We start from the raw sequence: 22674 nt of genomic DNA, 5'->3' as shown, positions 1-22674 counted from the left end.
GGCTGAGCCTGGAGCAGCCGGCAGCCCTGTCACCACTGAGGCTGCAAGGCAACGTTGCCACCAGCCCCGCAGGCCATGGGGACAGCGGCCCCGCGCGCACTGATGAGGGGTCAGCAGGGACGGGGGCTTATGGGGGCCATGGCCTGCATGGGCGCTGCCAGGCTGGGGGGCAGGAACCGGGGACATGGGACCTTGTCTGTCCCGCGGGTGTCAGCAGCAGGTCTGCGGGGCTGTGCCGAAGGGTGTCCTGGCTGCCACCATCCTCCCTCTTGGTGACCAGGACCTCACCAGTGGGGACGCAGGCTGGGTCCCGCCTGGCTCTGAGCGGCTCTGCCGCGCGCCCGGGAACGAGCCTGTTACCTGCGGGGCCGCGCCAGGCTCCGGCAGTGCCGGCAGCCGCTTCTCCACCGCGTCCAGCCAGTGCCGCAGCGCCAGCAGCTGCTCCTGCACCTCCAGCCTCCACTGAGGCCGCTCGCCGCGCTGCCAGGCTCTGCCGAGAGAGCGGGGACATGCCAGGAAGGGGATGGCTCCACCGGACTGGGGACCAGGGACATGGGGACCCCGAAGGTGTCCCCATCCGTCAACACCCCGCGCACCCCACCGCCCAGCCAGTCTGGACGCCAGGATCCCCCTCGCAGGGTCCCCATCACCGGCCTGGCTCCCCGTGCCACCGGCGTGGCCGGTGCCGCTCAGTCACATCTGCCCCGGCCTTGTGGAGCCCCCCGAGCGTCCCCAGCCCCGCGTGTCCCTTGGCAGGGGACGCCACACGGGGAGCAGCCCCGGGGCTGCGGCCTCCGCCGGCTCTGCGGCTGGTGCCGCTCCCTGAGCCCAGTCAGGGAGAGAAGCCCAGCGCTGTCCCCATGTCCCCAGACCTAGCGCCCGTGGCTGCTCCTGTCCCACCCCCACTGTCCCCGGGGGGACACTCCCTGCCCCATGTGTGACCTGTGCCCTCCCCGTCCCGGCGGGGACCCAGAGCTGGGGTGGTGCAGGATTTGCCCCAGCTGCACCATCGTGGTGCAGAGCCCATTGCACGCGCATGGTGCCCATACCTCTCCACATCCTCCCCGTCCGGCGACGACTCCTCCACGCTCCCTCCGGAGACACCAGCGTTGGCCGCGGCGCCACGTGTCTGCAAGGAGAGCAGAGGGATGGGTGGGGACGAGGTGTCGGGACCGGCAGAAGGGCAGGGGACGTCTCAGGGTGTCACTGTGTCCCCCCAGGGACTAGACCCCCCAGCTCTGCCCTCTGCTCCAGCCTCGCAGCCGTCACCAGTACCGGCGGCTTCAGCTCTGCCGGGACGAGCACCGCTGGATGCTGCAGTTCTCCTGAATTTCCTGACTCTGTTTTTACCCAGGGTTTCTCCCAGGTCTCACTTGCTGCCAGCTACACCCGCCAGCCCCCTTGGCCCCTTCTGCTCCTCAGTGTCCCCATATTGCCCCCTCACAGAGCCCACGGTCCGGCACGCGGCTAAACCCAAACCGTGGCCACGGCAAACTGCCCCCGGCGTGGCTGGGGCTGCACCGTGCAACCGCCTCGTCCCCGCCGTCCCCATAACCGCCCTGTCCCCACACTCAGGATCGGGCCCCACGCTCCGGCACGGCCAGGGGGGGCAGGTCTGGGGCAGGCGGGACACGGGGGGAGGCGGGAGGGATCGTCCTGGTTTGGGGCTTTTCCAGTGTCAGGAGCTGAACCCTGCGCACCCCTGGCGCACGGGGGATGGCACGGAGCAATGGCACCCGGGACGAGAAATCCTGTCCCCACGCCCTGGGACGTGATGGCCGGAACACGCGGATTTGGTGCCGCCTGACAGCAGTGGTGTGGTGCCTCGGGAGGGGTCACCGGTCGCAGCACCGTGGCTGCTGTGGCTCGGAGCACCCCAAGGCTGCTGGGCCCCACCGCCGGCCCCACTGCAGGGGGGGTTCACCAGCCCCGGCACAGCTCGTGCCGGCCAGTGCACACTGGGATTTCCATGGGGCGAGGGGGGGACCCCCGTGCAGCCATGGGGGCTCTGTGCCGGGGCGGCACGGTGCTGGGCAGCACCCCCCATGGCAGGGTCAGCGCCCGGTGAGGGGCCGTGGGAGAGGCCGCCCTGGCTTTGTGGCCGCCGTACAGAGCGTTCCCAGCGCGGCACACACCGTGCCGGAGCCAGCAGTGCCCGGGGCGGCACCAGCGCAGAGCTGGCACCGCTGTGTGCCAGGGGGCTGAGCCGGTTGCCGCGGCCCCGCTTGGGCTGGCAGCCACAGGGACGACGCGCTCGGAGTGGCTGCGGCAGCGGGGCAGGGACCCATGGCTGACGGTGACACCAGTCACGCGGTGACAACCCTTGGGGCGGGGGGATGGTGCCCACGGCGGGGCTGCGGGGGGCCCGGCGCAGCCTGGCTCAGCTGCAGCATGCCGGCACGGCAAGCGTCCTGCCGAGGAGCTCTGGGGACAGCGAGAGGCCACCGCACGTCCCCAGCTCCTGCCGCCCCAGGGTGACGCTGCCCATGGGAAGGGGCTTTGGGGGTCCAGGGGGTGACATGAAGTGGCACAGGGTGGCTGCAGCGGCTCTGCGGATGGGGGACACCCAGCTGGGCGACCGGCCTGCCCCATGGCTGGCCCCACAGCACTGGGGCACAGACAGCCCGGATTTAGGGGGTGTCGCTCCCCACCGCATCCCCTGTGCCCCACACCAGGGCCTGTCCCTTTGCCAGCGCTGCAGCTGGGTCCCGCCGCCCCGGCTCCGCCTGTGCCCGGGGCCGACATGGGGCTGGGGGCGCATGGGGAGGGGGGTCCCCTCGGCACCAGGGCGCTGGTCCTGGGGGCTGCGCAGGAACCAGGGGGTTCCTCACCCACAGATGTGGGGGGCGGGGGGTTTCCAGCCCGTGGTGGCAGCTGGGCCGGGGGTTCGGCGCTGGCTGCAGAGGGTCCTGGTGGTCTCAGGGGTTGTGAGGGGCGTCCAGCCTCGGGGGGGAAGCAGGGACACCCCAGCCCGTCCTGCCCCCCATGGGTACAGCAGCCTGGGACCCCCCCAGTGCCAGGAGGGCAGGGCCCTGCTGCTAATTGCGGACGCACAATGTAATTAATTAACGGCTCCCGCGCTGCTGCCATCTGCCCTGCGGCTGCTGGGGGCCGGCGCGGCTGCTCCCGGCACAGACTGCAGCTCCCAGCACAACCCACAGACCCTGGCACAGCCCCAAAGCTCCCGACACAACCCGCAGCCCCTGGTCAGACCCCAAAGCTCTCAGCGCAGCCCCCGGCATAGCCCTGCAGCCCCTGGCACAGCCCTGCAACCCTTGGCACAGCCCCGCAACCCTTGGCACAGCCCCAAAGCTCCTGGCACAACCTGCAGCCCCCAGCATAGCCCTGCAGCCCCAGATGCTGCCTCCAGGATCCCACGTGGCTGTGGTGCCCCCGGCACGGCACCCGGCCCTGCCGCAGGCCGAGCTCCTGGCACACGGCTAACGGGGCTGGGAAGATTCCGGAGCCATCCAAGGCAGTGCCGGGAACCGCCTGAGCAGGCACCTGTGCTGGTGTCTCCTGGCTTTGCCGCGGGTGCTCCCACCAAACCCTCTGCCTGCTGCCGGGCCAGCGCAGCCCCATCCCCCCAGCCCTGCGGCAGCGCTGGGACACACGGCGCAGAGCCCGGGCACGGGCACAGCCCCGGCACACACGGCACGGGCGCCCCAGGGACAGCGGGCACTGCCTCGCCAGAGCTGCGGAAGCTGCGGCACCACCAGCCACCGCTCCTCATCCCCAAATCGGGGACCCGCTGGCACGGGGCAGCAGTGCGGGCAGATGCTCTGGTGCCGGTGAGACCCCCGGTGCTCTGGCACACTCCACCACAACCCACAGCCCATGGCACGGACGGGAGGCCACCGGGAGCCCGAGGCCGCAGCACGGCCACGGCGAGGAGCCCCGAGGGCGAACAGACCACGCGGAGCTGGTTTCATCAGATCTTTTACTGACCGCGCTGTGGAGAGCCCTGGGCCCAGACTGCAGGTTTTACAAACACTTCGCCATATGTACAGCTCAGGTTTTAGTGTTTTGCCCCCAAAAGATGCTTTGGATCATGGATCAGCCCCAGCCGCCCCACCGGGTGATGCTGGGTCCAGAGCGCGGGGCCCCCCGAGCCCCGGCTTACCAGGTCATGGTGCAGAGTCGCCCACGTCAGCGTGTCATGCAAAAGCAAAACTGGGTAATGAGAATACTAATGATGATAATGAATGCGGAGGAGTAACATGAGTGGATGGACACGTGGCGATGAGAGCAGGCGAAGGAGGAGAGGAGCTGTGGAGGTCGTGGCTGAGCCGCGGCACCGCGCCGGACGCCGTTCCTGGGGAGGGGGACACTGGGGACACATGGGGCGAGGGGGGGCCAGGCTACCACGCGGGGGTCCTGGGGGCTCCGGGCCCCGTGCGGGGCTGGCGCGGTGTCACCGTCACTGTGTCACTTATTGCTTCAGCCCCTGCCCAGGGCCCGGTGCAGCGCGGCGGGGGCCAGGGGGTGGGCGCTGCCAGGGGCTGGGGGGCACCGGGACAGCCCCCCCACCTCTGCAGCGCGGCCCCTGGTCCCTGCCCGGGGAATCTGGCAAGCGCCAAGGGAAGGGGAGCGCGTCCCAGCGTCCTCAGGTGCGGTGCCGGCCGTGCCGGGCGTGGCAGCAGTGAGGGGAGGTGGGATGGACATCCAGCCACACTACAACAGAGCGGACAGAGAAGATGGGATGAGACGGGGGGATGAGATGGGGGGGCTGCTCCATCAGACGAAGCCACTGAGCCCAGCCGGCAGCACCATGTGCCCGCCCCGCGCCCACCGGCACAGCCACAGCTGGGAAACCTTCACCACACCCCAAACTGTGCTTGGAGGAACACCACACTCCTGGACACCTCGGTGTCACCCCTGCAGAACGCGGCATCCGGCAAAGCCCCTGCACCCGCCCGGCGTTGGGGATCCCCGGCTCCAGGGGAGGTTGGGGAGGTCGGTGTTACCTGTGCCGGCGAGTGCGGCCGTGGAGCCGCCGCGTCCTGGGCTTCCCTGGCGCCCATCCACGACTTGCCGACGGTGGAGACCCAGCTGAGGAACTCGCCCAGCGGCGCGGGGACGTCACGAGTGGGACTGGAAAGAGACGTCTGCCAGAGAGAGAGCGCGTTACCGCGGCACAGCGCCGGCGAGGAAACCAGAGGAGGCACCAGGAGCAGGAAAAGGAGTCCGGGTTTACAGAGATGCGCCTGGTTTCTACCGAGAGCGCTGGGCTGCTGCGGCATCCCATGGCCCCCCCGTGCCGGAGGGTCCCACAGCCAGAGGGTCCTGAGAACCTCGCTGGCAAGGGGGGTCCAGGCGCGGGCACCGCCGGCTCTGCTGAGCTCGGCGCGGGCTCTGGCGGACGCCTGTCAAAGCACCAAGCCAGGTCAGTGTCAGGAAATCAACCTCATGCGAGCACTTCCCAGATACACCAGCAACAGACAGACAGACAGACAGACGGGCAGCGCGGCCGCCAGGGAGAGCCGAGCGCGGCGGCTGCGTCCCGGTGGGCAGGCTGGCGGAGGCGGCGGTGGGAGAAGCGGCGGAGTGGAAGCACCGGGCAGCGCCAGCACTTACGGTGGGGGCGCTGGCTCCGCGGTGGCAGGGATGTGCCGGGAGGCCGAGCCAGGGCAGCTCGGGGGCTGGGGTGCGGAGGCCCCTCCTCGCCACGCCGAGGGGGTGGAAGGGTCCAGGCGACGGCTCCGGCGCCGGTGCGGAGGGTCTGGGTGTGCGGTGCCGGTGTGGAGCCCGTGGCGTCCTCCTCTGCGGGGAAAGGATAGTCTCCTCCTTGGGGGTGCGGGGATGAAGCCGGCAGGGTTAATTAATTACAAAAGAGTCGCTAAGTGGTGAGATCAAAAAGACGAACGGTTTTCCAGCTCTGCCGCAGTGTCGGAGCGGTGGGGGCTCAGCAGGGGCCAGGGCGGCACGTCTGGGAGGGTAGTGTGTCTTCTCTCTCATCTCTTAATATACAAATACTGTCAGAATAATTGTATATATTAATATATTAGTCTAGTCTTTTTGGTTAAACTTCAGGCACTGCTTTGGAAGAAGAACAGAGTTTAAAAATTAAAAAAAGGTACTAGTGACTGGGCAGCAGCTTTGCCACATGCGGAGCAGGGAGGCGGCGGGTTCCTCGGGACGGGGCTGGCGCGGCTCAGGCCACGCGGAGCGGGGTCCCCGGCACCCCGGGGCGCCCCCCAAGCGCCTCCCGCCCGCAGCCGCCCATTGGCAGCGCCAGGGCCAGCGCGGCCGCCTCCACGGCGCCCCCAGCGTATCTGCGGCCAAAGCTGGAGGAGGAGTAGGAGGAGGAAGAGAAGGTCATGGAGAAGCCGGAGCCAGTGGCGTCGAAGCTGCCGCGCCGGGAGCCCGAGCGGGAGCCGGTGCGGGAGCCCGAGCGGGAGCCGGCGGCGGAGCCGGTGCCGCTGACATTGTAGGGGCTGTAGTAGCCCTTGCTGGACTGCGAGGAGGCCTCCAGCAGCCGCAGGCCCGTCCCGTCCTCGATCATGCTCCGGTCCATGGCGTCCTTGTAGGAGATCTTGAGCTTGGTTTTGGGGCAGGTGAGGTACTTGGAGTAGGTGTTGACGTCGCGCAGCTTCTGGGCCGTGCGCGTGTCGATGGTGCCTTTCTGCAGCGCCTCGTCCAGGGACACGCGGCCCTCGGTGTCGGGCTCGATCAGGCCCCCGGTCAGGTACTGCACCTCCAGGAACCGCTGCCCGGCCTCGTAGTACAGCCAGCCCTTCTTCAGCGCCTGCGCCGCCGACATCTTCGTCTTGGTCCGCGGGTCCTCGAAGCCGTAGAAGGCCTTCTGCGCCAGGTTGATGCGGTCCACCATGATCTTGTCCACCAGGCCCTTGCTGACGGCGTCAGCGACGGAGCACTTCTCGCCGGTGCTGGGGTCGATGATGCCGCCGGTGCAGGCCTGGGCCTCCAGCAGCCGCTGCCCCGTGATGTTGTCCACCAGGTTGCGGCGCATGGCCTCGGTGATGGACACCTTCTCCAGGGTGTCGGTGTCCAGGATGCCGGCCACCGGCCCGGTCTCCTCGGTCGGGTCGCTCCACATGGACATCTGGGTTCGTGTGGGGGCCGGGCTGATGGTGTAGGAGGAGGACGAGCCCACGGAGGACGACCGCGACCGGAAGCCGCTCATGTTGCCAGAGAGCATGTCTGCGAACTCGGTGATGGAGAGGGTGCCCGAGCGGTACTGGTCCAGGGCTGACTGGTCGATCAGGCCCTTGCCGATGGCGTCGTCGATGTCGTACTGGCGTCCCGAGCGCCGGTCGATGATCATGGACTTCACCACGCCGTCGGAGGAGGACGTGGTGATCTCCTCCCACTCGCACTCCTGCTCCGACAGCTCCAGGTAGGTTGGGTGGTCGATGAGGCCCTTGCGGTAGGCCTCGTACACGGACATCTCCTTGCCCGTCTCCGGGTCGACGATGACCACCCTGCGCTTGCGGACGGAGGACTTGGAAGACGTCTTCCTCTCCCGCTTCTTCTCCTTCAGGGGCAGGAGGCAGAGGCCAGTCTCCGGGTCGGTGATGCACCGCTCCATGAGCTGCAGGTAGGTGAGGTTCTCCTCGGTGTTGGGGTCAAAGAAGCCCTTGGTGTCATCGCTGGGATCCAGCAGGATCTCGTTCATCTCCTCGTCAAAGAGGCCTCTCTTGTAGGCGATCTCCACGGGCAGGCGGTGGCTCTCCTCGGGGTCGATGATGCCTCCCGTCGCAATCTGCGCCTCCAGCAGGCGGATCCCATGGTCCTTCAGGATCAGGCCCTTCTTCATGGCCTGGAAGAGGGAGATGAGCTTCCCGGTGTAGGGGTCCCGGTAGCCGGTGACCGCCCGCTCGGCAGAGAGCAGCTTGTCCTTGAACTCGGGCCCCACGATGCCCATGCGCACGGCGTCCTCCACTGTCAGTTTGAGGCCCTTGATGGGGTCAATCACGTACCCGGTGGCCGCCTGCGCCTCCAGCAGCTCGAAGGCGGTGCCCGGCCTGATGATGCCCTTCTTCATGGCCTGGTACACGGACAGCCGCTCCTTCGTGGAGTCCACGAAGACGCCAGCGATGCAGCTGGTACCCTCCAGGAACTTCTTGAGGTTCTTGGAGACCTCCTCGATGGAGGTGAGGCCTTCCTGGAGGCGCTGGGCGGTGGCCTCGTCCATCACCTGCGAGCGCACCAGCTCCTCCACGGTGATCTGCTTGCGCAGCCCGCGGAACGTCAGCTTCCTGGTGTCGCAGAGCGGGAGCAGGAGGAGCCCGCTGCCCTCGTCCTTGCGGCACCGCTTCAGCAGCTGTGTGTAGCTCAGCTTCTCTTCCGTGGACGGGTCCACATAGCTCCGCACCTCGCTGGGCTCGGACAGCATGTCGTGCGTCTCCTTGTTGATGAAGCCCCGCTGGTAGGCCACCTCCAGCGGCAGGTGGAAGCCCAGGTGTGGGTCGATGATGCCACCGGTGGCGATCTGGGCATCCAGGAGCTTGAGGGCCTCTTCGCTGGGGATGAGGTCTTTCTTCATGGCCTGGAAGATGGAGATCTTCTGTTCGCTGTACGGGTCCCTGTAACCGGTCACGGCCCTCTCCGCGGACAGGAGTCGGTCGTGGATTTCAGGCCCCACGACGCCCTTCCTGACGGCTTCGTCGACAGTCAGCATCTCGTTCTTTATGGGGTCGATCATGAAACCGGTGGCAGCCTGGGCCTCCAGGAGGCAGCGGGCCACTTCGGAGTTGATCAGCCCCTTCTTCAGCGCCTGGTAGATACTGAGCTTCTGCTTGGACGAGGGGATGTAGATGCCAGCCACGCAGCCCGACCCGTAGAGGTACTTCCAGATGGTCTCCACGTCCAGGAGCTCCCGGAAGGTTTTGGAGCCCTGCTTCAGCAGGTTGTAGATCTCCTGAGAGATGATCTTGGCTTCGTAGAGGTCCTCGGCTGAGATGCGGCGCCGGATGTAGTCGTAGGAGGTGAGATTCTGCTGCCTGATGATCTCGGTCTTCTCAATGATCTCGATGATGATGATGATCATGCGCTCCTTGGACACGCGGCCTGACTGGAACTCCTCCATGAGCTGCTTCCGCTGCTCCTCGGGCAGCAGGTCCGAGTGCATGATCTCCCACAGCGACATGGAGGAGCCAGCCCTGCTGCCCACGGGGATCTCCACCTGCGTCTCCTCAAACACCTTCCGCGTCTCCGCCTCCGTGTACACCTGCGTGGTCTCCACCACCGTGGGCTTCTCAGGCTCCCGGAGAGGCAGCAGGTACAGGCCCGTCTCCGGGTCCTCGATGCACTTCTCCTTCAGCTGCCTGTAGGTGAGGTTCTCGTGCGTGTTGGGGTCGAAGAAGCCCTTGGTGTCATCGGTGGGGTCAGAGAGGGTCCGGTTCAATTCCTCATCGAAGTAGCCGCGCTTGTAGGCCACCTCCACAGGGAGACGGTGGCTGTGCACGGGGTCGATGATGCCACCGGTGGCGATTTGGGCCTCCAGCAGGCGGATGCCGTGCTCCTTGACGATGAGTCCTTTCTTCATGGCCTGGAAGAGGGAGATGGTGTTGCCCGAATAGGGGTCGGTGTAGCCCGTCACAGCCCTCTCAGCTGACAGCAGCTTCTCGTGCAGTTCAGGCCCAACCACACCGGCCTTCACAGCCTCGTTGACGTACAGTTTGCGGTTCCTCACGGGGTCAATCAAGAACCCGGTTGCTGCCTGGGCCTCCAGGAGGACCACGGCAGTGCTGGGCCTCAGCAGGTTCCTCCTCATGGCCTCGTAGATGTTCAGCTTCTCCTTGGTCGCCTCCACGTAGACGCCGGCAATGCAGTCGCTGCCGTGCAGGAACCTCCTCACTGCGTCTGTCTCGGCGAGGTCTTTCACCGACTTCTTGCCTTCCTTCAACTGCTCGTACTGGGCTTTGCTGATGATGTGTGACTCCACCAGCTCGCTGGCGGGCACGGGTGCCCGGAGACCACTGAACGTCAGCTTCTCCTGCCTCTTGGTCTCTGCCTCCTCAATGATGGTGATCACGATCTTGATGATCTTCTCAATGGTCACCTTGCCCGTCTTGTACTGCCGGAGGAGCTCCCGCCTGTGTTCCTCCGTGAAGTACTCGGAGTGGATCAGCTCCCAGATGGTCATCGTCTGGCCCTTCATGCTGCCCACCGGAACCTCCACGGTCGCCTTGTCGAAGCACTCCTTGGCCTGGCTGTCGGTGTAGACCTCCTCCTGCTGCGCCTGGATGGCTTTGTCTGAGAGGGGCAGCAGGCAGAAGCCAGTCTGCTTGTCGCGGTGGCAGTTCTTCTGCAGCTGGGCGTAGGTGAGGTGCTCCTGGGTGTTGGGACAGTAGAAGGCCTTGGCGTCGCCTTGGAGCTCGGCCAGAGCCTCGTGTATCTCGGGGTCCAGGTAGCCCCGCTTGTAGGCGACCTCGAGCGGGAGCCGGTGGCTGTTGACAGGGTCGATGATGCCTCCGGTGGCCAGCTGGACGTCCAGCAGACGGACCCCGGTGTCGGTGGGGATGAGGCCCTTCTTGAGCGCCTGGAAGAGGGAAACCGTCTGGCCCGTGTAGGGATCCTTGTAGCCCGTCACCGCCCGCTCTGCGGACAGCAGCTTCTCGTGGAACTCCGGCCCCACCACCTCGGCCTTCACCGCCTCGTCAACGGAGAACAGCTTGTTGCTCACTGGGTCAATGATGTAGCCGGTGGCAGCCTGGGCTTCCAGCAGGGACAGGGCAACCTCTGGCTTCAGCAGGTTTCTCTTCAGGGCTTCGCAGAATGTCAGCTTCTGGCCGGTGGACTCCACCAGGACACCGGCGATGGCATCCGTGCCCTTCAGGTACTGCCGCACAGACTCCATCTCTGCCACATCCTTCACGGTCTTCTTGCCCTGGTGCAGCTGGTTGTAGAGGTCCTTATTGAGGATTTTGCTTTCCAGCAGCTCGGCGGCTGGCACGGGGGCCCGGAGGCCCTCGAAGCACATCTGGTTCTTCTTCTCGCTTTCCTCCACAACCGTGATGATGATCTTAATGATCTTCTCCACTGTGATCTTGCCGGTCCTGTACTGCTGGATCAGGTCCCGCCTTTGGTCCTCAGTGAAGTATTCAGAGTTGATGATTTCCCAGATGGTCATTGTCTTCCCTTGGAACTTGCCGAACGGTGCTGTCACCGTGGCCTTCTTGAAGACATCCTTGGCTTCTTTGTCGGTGTAGACCAGCTCTCTCACCTTGGCCGCCTGGTCAGTGAGCGGCAGGAGGCACAGCCCCGTGTCTGGGTCCGTCACGCACCGCTCCATGAGCTGCAGGTAGGTGAGGTTCTCCTGCGTGTTGGGGTCAAAGAAGCCCTTGGTGTCATCGCTGGGGTCAGACAGGACCTGGTTCATCTCCTCGTCGAAGTAGCCGCGCTTGTAGGCAGCTTCCACAGGGAGACGGTGGCTGTTGACAGGGTCGATGATGCCGCCGGTGGCGATCTGGGCCTCCAGCAGGCGAATGCCGTGCTCCTTGACGATGAGCTCCTTCCTCATGGCCTGGAAGAGGGAGATCTTGTCACCCGTGTAGGGATCCTTGTAGCCGGTCACCGCCCGCTCAGCCGACAGCATCTTGTTGTGCAGCTCTGGCCCGATCACTCCTTCCCTCACCGCCTCGTTCACCGAGAGCCTCGCGTTCCGCACGGGGTCGATGATGAAGCCCGAGGCCGCCTGCGCTTCCAGGAGGACCAGCGCAGTGCCCGGGCTGAGCAGCTTCTTCTTCATGGCTTCGTAGATGCTCATCTTCTGATTGGTGGGTTTGATTAACAAACCGGCAATGCTGCTCTTGCCCTGCAGGTACCTCTTGATGTCTTCCCTCTGCGAGAGCTCGCCAACACTCACCACACCCTTTGCCAACTTGTCTAAACTCTCCTTGCTCAAAATGCCGGCGTCCGCCAGCTTCTCCGCAGACACCTTCTGACGGATGCCCTCAAAGGCAAACTCGGGCTCCCCGTTCTGCGTCAGCCCATCCACCGCGTCTCTGCCGTTGGGCATGGCCTTGATATCCGGCAGCTGCGTCATGGTCACCGCGGCCTCCTCGGGCAGGTCGTCCGTCTGGATCATGATCTCTCGCGTCTGCGCCAGGGCGGCCTTGTACTCCTCCTGCATCTGCTCCAGCCTCTCCCTCAGCTTCTTGTTCTCCTCTTCCAGGAGCTTCTCCTGCTGCTGCCGCTGCCTCTCAAGCTGCTGCAGCTCCTCCTGCTTCTGACGGACGTTCTCCTCCGCTTCTTGCTGATGCTTCTTAGCTTCGTCCAGCATGGCTTTCAGCTGCTGCTTCTCCTGCTCCATCTCCTTCTGCTGCCGCTCCTGTTCCGCCTTCAGGTTCTGGGCTTTGTCCACCTCGTCTTTAAAGAGCTTCTCCAGCTTCGTCTTCTCCTCCTCAATGAACTTCTCCTTCTGCAGCAGGGCGTCCTTCTCCGTCAGGAACGTCTGCTGGAGGAGCTGGGTCTCCTGGCGGAGCTGTGCCTCCTGGGCCACCTGCATCTGGGGTGGGAGAGAGGACAGAGCGGTCAGACGGCACCGGCGGGGCGGGGGGACAGGCAGCGGGGGTGGCACCAGGCGGGGAGCTGCACAGTCACTCAACCACTCTGCTACAGGGGTTAGGAGTTACGGGAGCAGAGCTGGGGTTAGGGACAAACAACACGGGGTGGGACGAGCGGGGAAAGGACACGAGCTCCTGCGCGGGGTCAGGGACTCCCTGTCCAGCACCGCGGCGGGAGCCAAGGACGGCTCTCGTCTCCGGAGAGGAACAAGGACGCACCGCGGGGCCGGAACGCTGGCATGGGGGGTGGGGATCCCCCTCCATGGCAGCAGCCGGGGGTGGGAGCTCCTGCGCCGACACCTCCCGGCCGTGTTCACCTCGCTGTGCCTGGTGCTGGCTCCACGCACGCCCTGCCCCATGCATGGGGGTCCTGCCCCACACCTGGGGGTCCTGCCCCAGGCAGGGGGACAGACGCTGGAGCGGGGTCTCGGGGACGCCGCCTCCTCCTGGACGGTGCCAGCAGCCAGCTCCGCGCCCGCCCGCGCCGCAGCGAGGGTCTCCCCGTGCACCGCCACCACCAAGGGGACCCGCAGCCCAGTACCTCCTCTGCCTTCTGCTGCAGCAGTGCTGCCTCCTGCTTCAGCCTCTCCTTCTCCTGCTCCAGGTCGGCAATGGCCTTTCGCAGCTTCTCCGCGTCCTGGTCGCTCTGGTGCCGCTGGATCTCCAGCGTGTGCACCAGCGTCATCTTCTCCTGCGTGGCCAGCTCAGTCTCGTGCAGCCTTTCACTGATGTCCTCCGCCTGCTTCTTGAAGCGCTTGGCTTCCTCCTCGGCCTTGGCCTGGGCCACGCTCATCTCGGCCACTTGCAGCTTGAGGCGCTCGGCCTCGGCCGTGATCTCCAGCTGCCGCCGGCGCTCGGCCTCCAGCGTCTTCTGGAAGCCCTCGGTCTCCTCGGCCAGGCGCTGCTGCATCTGCTCCTTGTCCTCCTGCAGCCGCTTGGCGTGCTCCTGCGCCAGGTCCTTCTGCTTCTGCAGCATCTCTGCCTCCGCCTTCAGCCGCGTGGCCTCCTGCACCGCCTGCATCTTCTCCTTCAGCATCTTCTCCGCCAGCGCCCGCTGCTGCGCCAGGTCGTCCTCGGCCAGCTGCCGCAGCCGGGCGGCCTCCTGCGCCTCCACGCTGAGCCGCGCCACCTCCTCCGCCACCTGCTTCATCTTCTCGGCCTCCTCCGCCAGGAACTTCTGCGTGTTGTCCTTGTCCTTGAGGATCAGCGCCTTGTTCTCCTCCTCGATCCGGCTCTTCAGCTTCGCCAGCTCCTCCATCTGCACGCGGACCTTGAAGAGCTCCTCCTCCACCTGGGCCTTCTGCCGGACGGCGTCTCCCACCTCCTCCTTCAGCCGCTGCAGCTCCTCGTCCAGGATGCCCTTCTGGTGGTCAGTCTCGTCCAGCTGCAGCTTCACCTTGGTCAGCTCCTGCTCCACCTGCGCCTTCTGCCGCAGCGTCTGCTCGGCAAACTTCTTGTGCTTCTCCATCTCAGCGTCCGCCAGCTGCTTCTGCCGCAGGGCCGCCTGCTCCGCCTGCGCCCGCTTGGCCGCCTCCAGCTCGGCCTCCTTCCGCAGCTTCTCCGCATCCGCCTGCGCCTGCGCCTGGGCCTGCGCCTCCTCCTCCGCCCGCTGCTTCAGCCGCTCGGCCTCCTCCACGCGCTGCCGGGACAGGCTGGCGTCCTGCTCGGCGCGGCCACGGGCCAGCTCGGCCTCCTCGGCCGCCCGCCGCGCGCGCTCGGCCTCCTCGCGCAGCCGCTCCAGGAGGCTCTGCTCCTGCTGCCGCGTCTGCAGCAGCTCCTGCTCCTTCTGCTGCACGGCGGCCAGGTGCGCCTTCTCCTCCGCCGCCAGACGCTTCTGCGCCGCCTCCCGCGCCAGCTGGATCTGCCGCTCTGACTCCTTCTCCGCCAGCTCCTTCTGCCGCCGCGCCTCCTCCACTGCGGCCCGCAGCCGCTCCACCTCCTCCAGCGCCAGCCGCCGCTGCCGCGCGGCCTCCTCCTCGGCCACCACGATGGCGCGCACCTTCTCCTCGGCCTCGCGCCGCCGCGCCTCCTCCTCCAGCGCCAGCGCCCGCTGCCGCTCGGCCTCGCGCTCCGCCTGCTGCCGGCTGCGCTGCGCCTCCTCGGCCTCGCCGCGGATGCAGCCCAGCTCCCGCTCCAGCTCCGCCTTGCCCGCCGACGCCTTCTCAAAGCTGGCCTTGAGGCCGCGGATCTCCTCCTCCACCTGCCGCCGCTGCCGCAGCGTGTCCTCCACCAGCCCCTTCTGCCGCTCCAGCTCGCTCTCCGAGGAGCGCTTCAGCTGGGCGATCTTCTCCTCGATGTCCTGCTTGTGCTGCGCCGCCTGCTCCTCCAGCAGCTTGCGCTGGTACGCCTCGTCCTCCGCCAGCCGCCGCAGCCGCTCGTTCTCCGCCTCCTTCTCCTTCAGGGCGATCTCCGCCTCCGCCTTCAGCCGCGAGGCCTCGTTGATGGCCGCCAGCTTCTCCTTGAGGATGCGCTCGGCCTCGGCCCGCTGCCGCCCGGCCTCCTCCTCCGCCAGCTGCCGCTGCCGCTTGGCCTCCTCGGAGAGGGCGCGCAGGCGGGCGGCCTCCTCGGCCAGCTCCCGCAGCTTGCTGGCCTCGGCCTCCAGCCGCTGCTTGGACTTCTCGCTGCTGGAGCGCGACTCCTCCTCCGCCTTGGCCTTGCTCTCCAGCAGCACCTCCATCTCGGCGCGCAGCTTGGCCAGCTCCTCCTCCACCTCCTTGCGCTTCTGGATGGCCTCGCTCACCTCCGCCTTCAGCCGGAACAGCTCCTCTTCCAGCAGCAGCCGCTGCTGCTCCCCGTTCTCCATCTCCGCCTTCAGCCGGATCAGCTCCTGCTCGGCCGCCAGCTTCTGCTGGGCCGTGCCCTCCGCCAGCTCCCGCTGCTTCTCCAGCTCTTCCTCCGCCAGCTCCTTCTGCCGCAGCGCCGACTCCTCCGCCTTGGCGCGCTTGCGGGCCTCCCGCTCCGCGTCCTCCTTCTGCTTCTCCGCCTCCTCCTGCGCCAGCGTCTTCTTGTGGGCCACCTCCTCGGCCTGCAGCCGCAGCCGCAGCGCCTCGTTGGCCTTCTGCCGCCAGTGCTCCAGCTCCTTCTCGGCCTCCTCCCGCGACCGCTCGGCCTCCAGCTGCTGCTTCTTCAGCCGCTCGGCCTCCTCCTGCAGATGGGCCACCGTGATGTGCTCCTGCTGCAGCGACAGCTCCAGCTGCGCCGTCTTCTCGGCGAAGGACAGCCGCTTGCTCTGCAGCTCGGCCTCGGCGCTGCGCTGGGCCACCTCCTGCGCCACCTGGATCTGCCGCTCCTTCTCGGCCTCCGCCTGCCGCATGCGCCGCTCGGCCTCCTCCGCCTGCAGCCGCAGCTGCTCCAGGTCCGCCAGCGCCTTCTGCTTCTCCCGCGCCGCGTCCCGCTCCGCCTGCACCTTGCGCTTCAGCTCCTCCTCCGCCTCCCGCTTCTTCTGGCTCTCCTCCTTCACCTGCCGCCGCAGGCGCTCGGCCTCCTCCTGCGCCTGCCGCTTCTGCCGCTCGGCATCCTCGGCGCGCGCCCGCAGCTCCTGCAGCTCCGTCTCGGCGCTCGCCCGCTGCTTCTCGGTGCTCTCCAGCTGCAGGCGGATGAGGCGGATCTCCTCCTCCACCTTCTTGCGGTTGTACTCGGCCTCCTCAATCAGCTTGACCTTGGACTTGATCTGGTGGTCCGAGTTCTGCCGCAGCTGCAGCAGCTCCTGCTGGATGTTCTGCTTCTGCTGCTCGGCGTCCACGGCCACCACCTCCCGCCGGGTGACCTCCTCCTGCATGCGGAGCTGCAGCTCCCGCGCCTCCGCCTCCGCCTGCGCCTTGGCTTTGGCGTGGGCCTCGGCCAGCTGCCGCTGCTTCTCCAGCTGCGCCTCCACCTCCGCCAGCCGCTTCCTCTCCTCCTCCTTCAGCTTCTCGGCGGCTTTCTGGAGGGCAAAGGGGGTGCAGAGAAAACAGAGAGGGAAGAGAGAAAGAAATCACAAGGGATGCGACCGAGCCGGGGCGTCAGCACCAGCCACAACCACGCACCGCCGGGAGACGGGACAGTCCGGGGCGGAGGATGCGTGTGGAATGACTTCAGGTCCCTGAGCCTCCCCACGAGTTGGAGGCGGTGACACCGGCTTCCAGAAGACGTATGGCAGATGGGACACACGACCGCCGTGTCTCACTCAGCACAGCGACAGGACCAAGACAGCGGTGCCAGAAGCAAGATGGCCACGTACCACAGAGAAGAGATGGAGCGCGAGCAAAGCCGCAGGCAATGGAGACGGATGCGAGCGGCGTGCGCACCACCACCGTGCCCAACGTCCCCGCGGAGAAGGGCCCCACCATGCTGCCCATGCGAGAGGCGCCGGCGCAGACACCCATCACCTCAGCGAAACGAGACCCAGCGGCAGCACCAGCACGAGCGGCACAGAGGGAGCGGGCGGCGAGGGATGTGCCAGCAGAGCTTTCCCTGCCGGGAAAGCCTCGACGAGGTGGAGAGTGATCCCAGCTCCGGCCCGTGCTGCTCCGAATCCCTCCCCACCGGCCACATGCCGAAGGGTCGGCTCAGCTCATGCATGGTGCGGGGCTGTGCCGCAGGGCACTGGTGCCACACGCAGCGTGAGTGAGGCCACCGCACGCTCCGTGCAGGGTGAGGGCAGTGCACACAGGGGAGCTGGACCTGGCGCCGCGGGGTCCCCTCGTGCCACCCCGGGAGGCACAGCGAGGGCGCGGGGGCTGCGGCAGAGGCAGACAGGAGCGGGAGTGCAGCGGCAGGAGGGGCGCGCAGGGTGAGGCGGAGGGTGCGGTGGGGACAGGGACATGCGCAGAGTGAGTACCTGGTGCAGGGAGGCCAGAGTCATCCTGGTTATTTACCCTTCATTAGATCCCCACCAACACAACCAGCCCCCAAGACAAAGCACTGGCAAAGCGGCTCGACTTTGAGGGCAGAAACCAAGAATTAGAGAGGTTATGAAGACAGAGACCAGCGGGCGCCAGTGCCCGAGCACAGCGCCCAAGCGAAGGCAGATGCTGACTGCGCTACGTGTATCTGGGAAGTGCCTCCTACCAGAGTCTCGCCAGAGCCCGCCGGTGCAGCTGCACGCTGGCCCGGCCAAACCTCTCGGCTTGGGGACCCACTGCGCCCAGAGCCAGCAGCTTCAGTGCCAGGAGCCCGATCAGAGCAGGGTTAGAGGCCGTGGCCAGCGTTAGTGATGGGGGGCTGGCATCACCACGAACCGCGTGGTGACACGGCAGGGAGGACGCGGCCGGAGCCGTGCCGCCCCGTGCACTGCTGCCCTACCTCCTCCTCCTCCAGGCGCCGCAGCGTCTCGGTGATGAACTTGATGTACTGGCTGGTCAGCGTGGTCAGCTCGCTGTACCGTGTCCGCAGCTCCACGTACTGCGGCAGATGGTGGAGGTCAGCAGGGGAACGCACCCACAGCACCCCCACCCCGCTGCTCAGCACCGTGGTGGCACTGGGGCCAAAGGGAGCCAAGCCCGATGCCAGACCCCCATGCCCGCCCCTTCAGCAAGGGCCACAGCCCCCGCTCCCTGGGAAGGAGCCGCTGGGTTCAGCCGCACCCCGGCACTCATGGATCCCCCCTCACCTCCTGGATGATGCTGTCGGATGCCGACTGCACCTTGGGCTTCTTGGCCGGCGAGGCCATGGGCTCCACTTGTGCCTTGAAGCTCACCAGCTGCAGCTCATAGTCCTGCGGGGCACAGGGTGCTCAGGACACCGGCCAGGGTCCCCAGCGAGCCCCTCTGGCCTCCCCCAGCCCCACAGCCGTCCCAGCACCCCGGGACAGCCAGCCTGGCGCGGGCAGGGCTGGCGGCGCACCTTGATGGCGTCGATGTACTGCTTGGCGTAGCGCTGGCACTCCTCCACCTTGTCCTTGTTGCGGTCGCACTCTTCCAGAAGTTTCTGGGGGAGAGTCGGAGGTGAGCTCAGGCGCCCCGCGGCCGGGGTCAGCCAGCAGCACCGGCCCCACGCGTCCCGCCACCGGCGTTACCTTCTCCTGCAGCAGCTGCTCCCGCACCGTCTTGCTGTCGGTAATGGGCACCGCCTGAATCTGCTCCTGGCGCTGCTTGGCGTCCTGGATCCAGCGCAGCAGCGCGTCGCAGCTCTCCCGGTAGTACCGCAGCTGCCGGCCCAGCTGGTCCAGCTCGCGCTGGCGCAGGTCGCTCTGTGCCAGCACCGCCTGCCAGCGCTCCAGCAGCTGCTGCACGCGCTCCCGGTACCGCTCCAGGTCCACGTCACGCTCGCTGTGGCCCCGGACCATCCGCTCGTTGACGTCCTTGGCCTTGCTCAGGTCGGTCTCCAGCGTGTTGAAGAAGGGCTGGTGGCCCTCAGCCTGTGCACGCAGCCGCTGCCGCAGAGAACGGGGGTCACGGGATCATCGAATGGTTGCAAAAGACCCTCAAGATCATCGAGTCCAACCGTTGACCCAACTCTGGCACGAACCCATGTCCCTAAGAACCTGAGCCCCGTCCCGGTGCCGTTACCTTCAGCTCGGCCTTGCTGGCCTCCAGCTCCTTGAGGTCAGCCGGCACGGTCTGCACGTCCTTCAGCTGGTCCTCGTACTTCTTGACCAGCTCCTCTGCGCCCTGAGTGCTGCGGATCACCAGGTTGATGGTCTTCAGCCTGCGGGGACAGGAGATGGCTCAGCTGGCGCCGGCATCAGGCAGCACAGAGCCCAGCGAAGGGGAGGACACGCCGGCACAGCTGGGTCACAGAAATGATCTAAGGCTGGAACAGCTCTCGGGGGAGAAAGGCTGAGAGAGCTGGGCGTTCAGCCTGGGGAGGAGAAGCTCCAGGGAGACCTTAGTGCGGTCCTTCCGGACTTAAAAGGGGGCAATAAGAAAGATGGGGACAGACTTTTGAGCAGGGCCTGTTGTGATAGGACAAGGGGTGATGGTTTCAAACTAAAGGAGGGAGATTCAGGCTGGATATAAGAATTTTTTTTACGAGGAGGGTGGTGAGAGCCTGGCCCAGGTTGGCGAGAGAGGTGGTAGATGAACCATCCCTGGAGACATCCCAGGCCAGGCTGGATGGGGCTCTGAGCAACCTGAGCTGGTGAAGATGTCCCTGAGGTTGGACTGGTGACCTTTGAAGATCCCTTCGCCCCAAACCATCTGATGATTCCGTGACTCCCGCAGAACCCCCCAGGCTGAGCTCATCCCGGCTGATGATCACGGAGCCGCGCCGGGTCGGGCACTCACTTCTCCAGGTAGATGCTGGACAGGCTGTACACCTGGCTCATCTTCTGCAGCGTCACCTCCAGCTCCGAGCGCAGCACAGGGGCCGAGCTGGCCTGCTCGGGCTGCGCCAGCACTTGCTCCGTCTTCTCGTTCACCTTGTCCAGGTTCTTCTTGATGCCCTCCAGCTCCAGGTGGGTTTGCTGCAGGGACAGGAGGGTCCCTCACTCCCACTGATCCCCCATGTGACACCGTGTCCTGCCAGCCGGGACCCGGCCATCCCCGCCCCGGGAGAGGAGCAGCGCAGGGGTCTGCAGCCCACCCATGTGGTGGACATATGAGGAGAAACTTCTTTGCTTTAGGGTGACAGAGCACTGGAACAGGCTCCCCAGGGAGGTGTCATGACCCCAACCTGACAGTGTTCAAGAAGAGACGGGACAACGTCCTCAGACACACGGCGTGAACTGTGGGGTTGTCCTGTACAGGGACAGGAAACTGCTTTGTGGTCTCCTAAAAATGCATCTTTTTGGTCCTGCTGAGATGCTCATCCAACCACCTTTCACTTGATTTACTGGCTCAAGTAGCCCAGAGTGGTGGTGGAAGCCCCATCCCTGGAGACATCCCCGGCCAGGCTGGACGGGGCTCTGAGCAACCTGAGCTGGTGACGATGTCCCTGCTCATGGCAGGGGGGGCACTGGGGGAGCTGGGAAGGGCCCTTGACCCAAACCAGCCTGTGATTCTATGATCCCTGTGGGTCCCTTCCAGCTCAGGACGTTCTATGATTCTACGAGACGTCGTGGGGTCTCCTTCTCTGGAGACATTCAAACCCGCCTGGACATGTTCTTGTGCTACCTGCTCTCGTGACCCTGTGTCAGCAGGGGTTGGACTGGGAGATCTCCAGAGGTCCCTTCCACCCCAACCATCCTGTGATTCTGGGATTCTGTGACAGACTCAGCCCCGCTGGGGGTGCCAGGGTCGCCATGCCCGTGTGCGGTGCCAGGGTCCCCGTCCCTGTTGCGGGTGCCAGGGTTGCCATCCCTGTTGCAGGTGCCAGGGTACCCATGCCCGTGTGCGGTGCCAGGGTCCCCGTCCCTGTTGCGGGTGCCAGGGTTGCCATCCCTGTTGCAGGTGCCAGGGTACCCATGCCCATGTGCGGTGCCAGGGTCCCCATCCCTGTTGCAGGTGCCAGGGTACCCATGCCCATGTGCGGTGCCAGGGTCCCCATGTTCGGTGCCAGGGTTGCCATCCCCGTGTGCAGTGCCGCGGTCCCCATGCCCGTGTGTGGTGCCACGGTCCCCATGCCCCTGCAGCCGTACCTGCTGCTCGGAGATGCGCTGTGCGCACTCGCGGGCTGGGTCCTTGTCCAGGGGCAGGCGGAGGCGGTGGATGGTGCGGGACTCGCAGCTCTCCAGCTGCAGGCGGATGTCCTTCAGCTGCGAGATGTAGCTCTTGCACAGCGACTCGTCCTGCTCGCCTGTGGGGACACCGGGGACGGGTCAGCGCCCTCCCGCTCCCTGTGTCCTCAGGAACACCCCAGGAGCCCGGGGTGGCAGGGACGGGAGGGTCTCACCTTTCTCCTGGCTGCGCAGCAGCAGCTCGTACTTGTGCGTGCAGGCGTTGTAGTCGCGCTCGGCCTGCAGCCGGTCGTCGGGCTGGAAGGTCTGCGAGTCCTGGCTGTCGCGCAGGAACGCCTGGTAGTGGGTGTCCAGGCTGCGCAGGACCTGCCGGCACTCCTCGACCTGCAGCGAGCGGAACTGCGCGGGGAGCACAGAATCACCCATCGGTTTGGGTGGAAAAGACCCTCAAGGTGTTTGAGTCCAACCATAACCGAACCCTGGCACTGCCCCATGTCCTGAGAACCTCATGTCCGTCTGTCCAACCCCTCCAGGGATGGTGACTCCAGCACTGCCCTGGGCAGCCTGTTCCAATGCCCCACAGCCCTTTGGGGAAGAAATTGTTCCCCAGATCCAACCTCAACCTCCCCTGGCGCAACTCGAGGCCGTTTCCTCTGGTCCTGGCGCTTGTTCCTGGGGAGCAGAGCCCGACCCCCCCTGGCTCCAAGCTCCTTTCAGGCAGGTCAGAGATCAGAAGGTCTCCCCTCAGCTCCTGTTCTCCAGCTGAACCCCCAGCTCCCTCAGCCGCTCCCATCACCCTTGTGCTCCAGCCCCTCACCAGCTCCGTTCCCTTCTCCCAACTCGCTCCAGCACCTCAAGGCCTTTCTTGGCGTGAGGGGCCCAGAACTGCCCCTGGGATTCAGGTTTGGCCTCCCCAGAGCCCAGCACAGAGGCTCCATGAGCCCCCACGGGACCCCCCGGGGACAACTCACGGTGAGGTGGGACCAGGTCTGGATCTGCTGGATGTCGCGGCTCAGGCACTGCCAGGACAGCAGGCAGCGCATGTCCAGGTGCAGCTGGTGCCAGAGCTCCAGGAGCTGCTGGTGGGCGACCTCCAGCCTGCGGGACATGGTGAGGGTGAGGGGGGGTGGTGGGGACCCCACGGGTGCAGGGACACCGCGGATGGGGGTGACCACACAGACAGGGGAGGCCCCATGGCTGGGGAGGGACCCCAGGGACAGGGGGGACCCTACAGTCCAGGGAGACCCCACAGATGAGTAGGGATCCCACAGACAGGAAAGATCACACAAACAAGGGGACCCCAAGGACTGGGGGACCACACAGACAGGGGGGACCCCATGGCTAAGGAGAGGCCTCACAGACAGGGGGCATCCCACAAACAGGGCAACCCCACAGGCTGGGGGACCCAAGGATGAGGAGGGACCCCATAGACAGGGGGCATATCACAGACAGGGGGGACCCCACGGACAGCAGAGATTCCATGGACAGAGGGACCCCAGGGACAGGGGGGACCTCGTGGACAAGGGGACCCAATGGACAGCGGGAATCCCGTAGACAGAGGGACACCAAGGACAGGGGGGGACTCTGTGGACAGGAGGAACCCCA

At 66.2% G+C, this 22674-nt stretch overlaps 2 protein-coding genes across 12 annotated transcripts in view; both read right to left on the bottom strand.

Annotated features, from left to right (window-relative positions):
- LOC135985066 (microtubule-actin cross-linking factor 1, isoforms 6/7-like) overlaps positions 1–2288 on the bottom strand; it is a 31771-nt gene extending 29483 nt beyond the window's left edge. Inside the window, exons 1-3 of the mRNA XM_065627986.1 lie at positions 2136–2288; positions 1050–1129; positions 361–490 (exon numbers count right to left, since the gene is read on the bottom strand). Coding sequence (XP_065484058.1) covers positions 361–490; positions 1050–1129; positions 2136–2288 — 363 coding nt within the window. The remainder of the gene's footprint in view (positions 1–360; positions 491–1049; positions 1130–2135) is intronic.
- A 2726-nt stretch (positions 2289–5014) lies between these two features.
- Positions 5015–22674, bottom strand: part of PLEC (plectin) — a 59013-nt gene continuing 41353 nt past the window's right edge. For 10 of the 11 annotated variants that reach the window (XM_065628291.1, XM_065628294.1, XM_065628283.1 and 7 more), the window contains 12 exons: positions 22041–22167; positions 21285–21468; positions 21031–21188; positions 19739–19917; positions 19022–19160; positions 18529–18885; positions 18357–18440; positions 18124–18228; positions 17817–17915; positions 13075–16455; positions 5578–12475; positions 5018–5108 (listed from right to left, as the gene is read on the bottom strand). In XM_065628291.1, coding sequence (XP_065484363.1) covers positions 6155–12475; positions 13075–16455; positions 17817–17915; positions 18124–18228; positions 18357–18440; positions 18529–18885; positions 19022–19160; positions 19739–19917; positions 21031–21188; positions 21285–21468; positions 22041–22167 — 11134 coding nt within the window. In that variant the 3' untranslated portion in view covers positions 5018–5108; positions 5578–6154. Of the gene's footprint in view, positions 5367–5577; positions 12476–13074; positions 16456–17816; positions 17916–18123; positions 18229–18356; positions 18441–18528; positions 18886–19021; positions 19161–19738; positions 19918–21030; positions 21189–21284; positions 21469–22040; positions 22168–22674 lie in introns of all 11 variants that reach the window. The other variant, XM_065628284.1, reaches the window with a different exon arrangement.

The sequence above is a fragment of the Caloenas nicobarica genome, chromosome 2, assembly GCF_036013445.1.
Source record: "Caloenas nicobarica isolate bCalNic1 chromosome 2, bCalNic1.hap1, whole genome shotgun sequence".
NCBI lineage: Eukaryota > Metazoa > Chordata > Aves > Columbiformes > Columbidae > Caloenas > Caloenas nicobarica.
The sequence above is the reverse complement of the archived record's forward strand: the minus strand, read 5'-3'. Positions and strand labels throughout refer to the sequence as shown.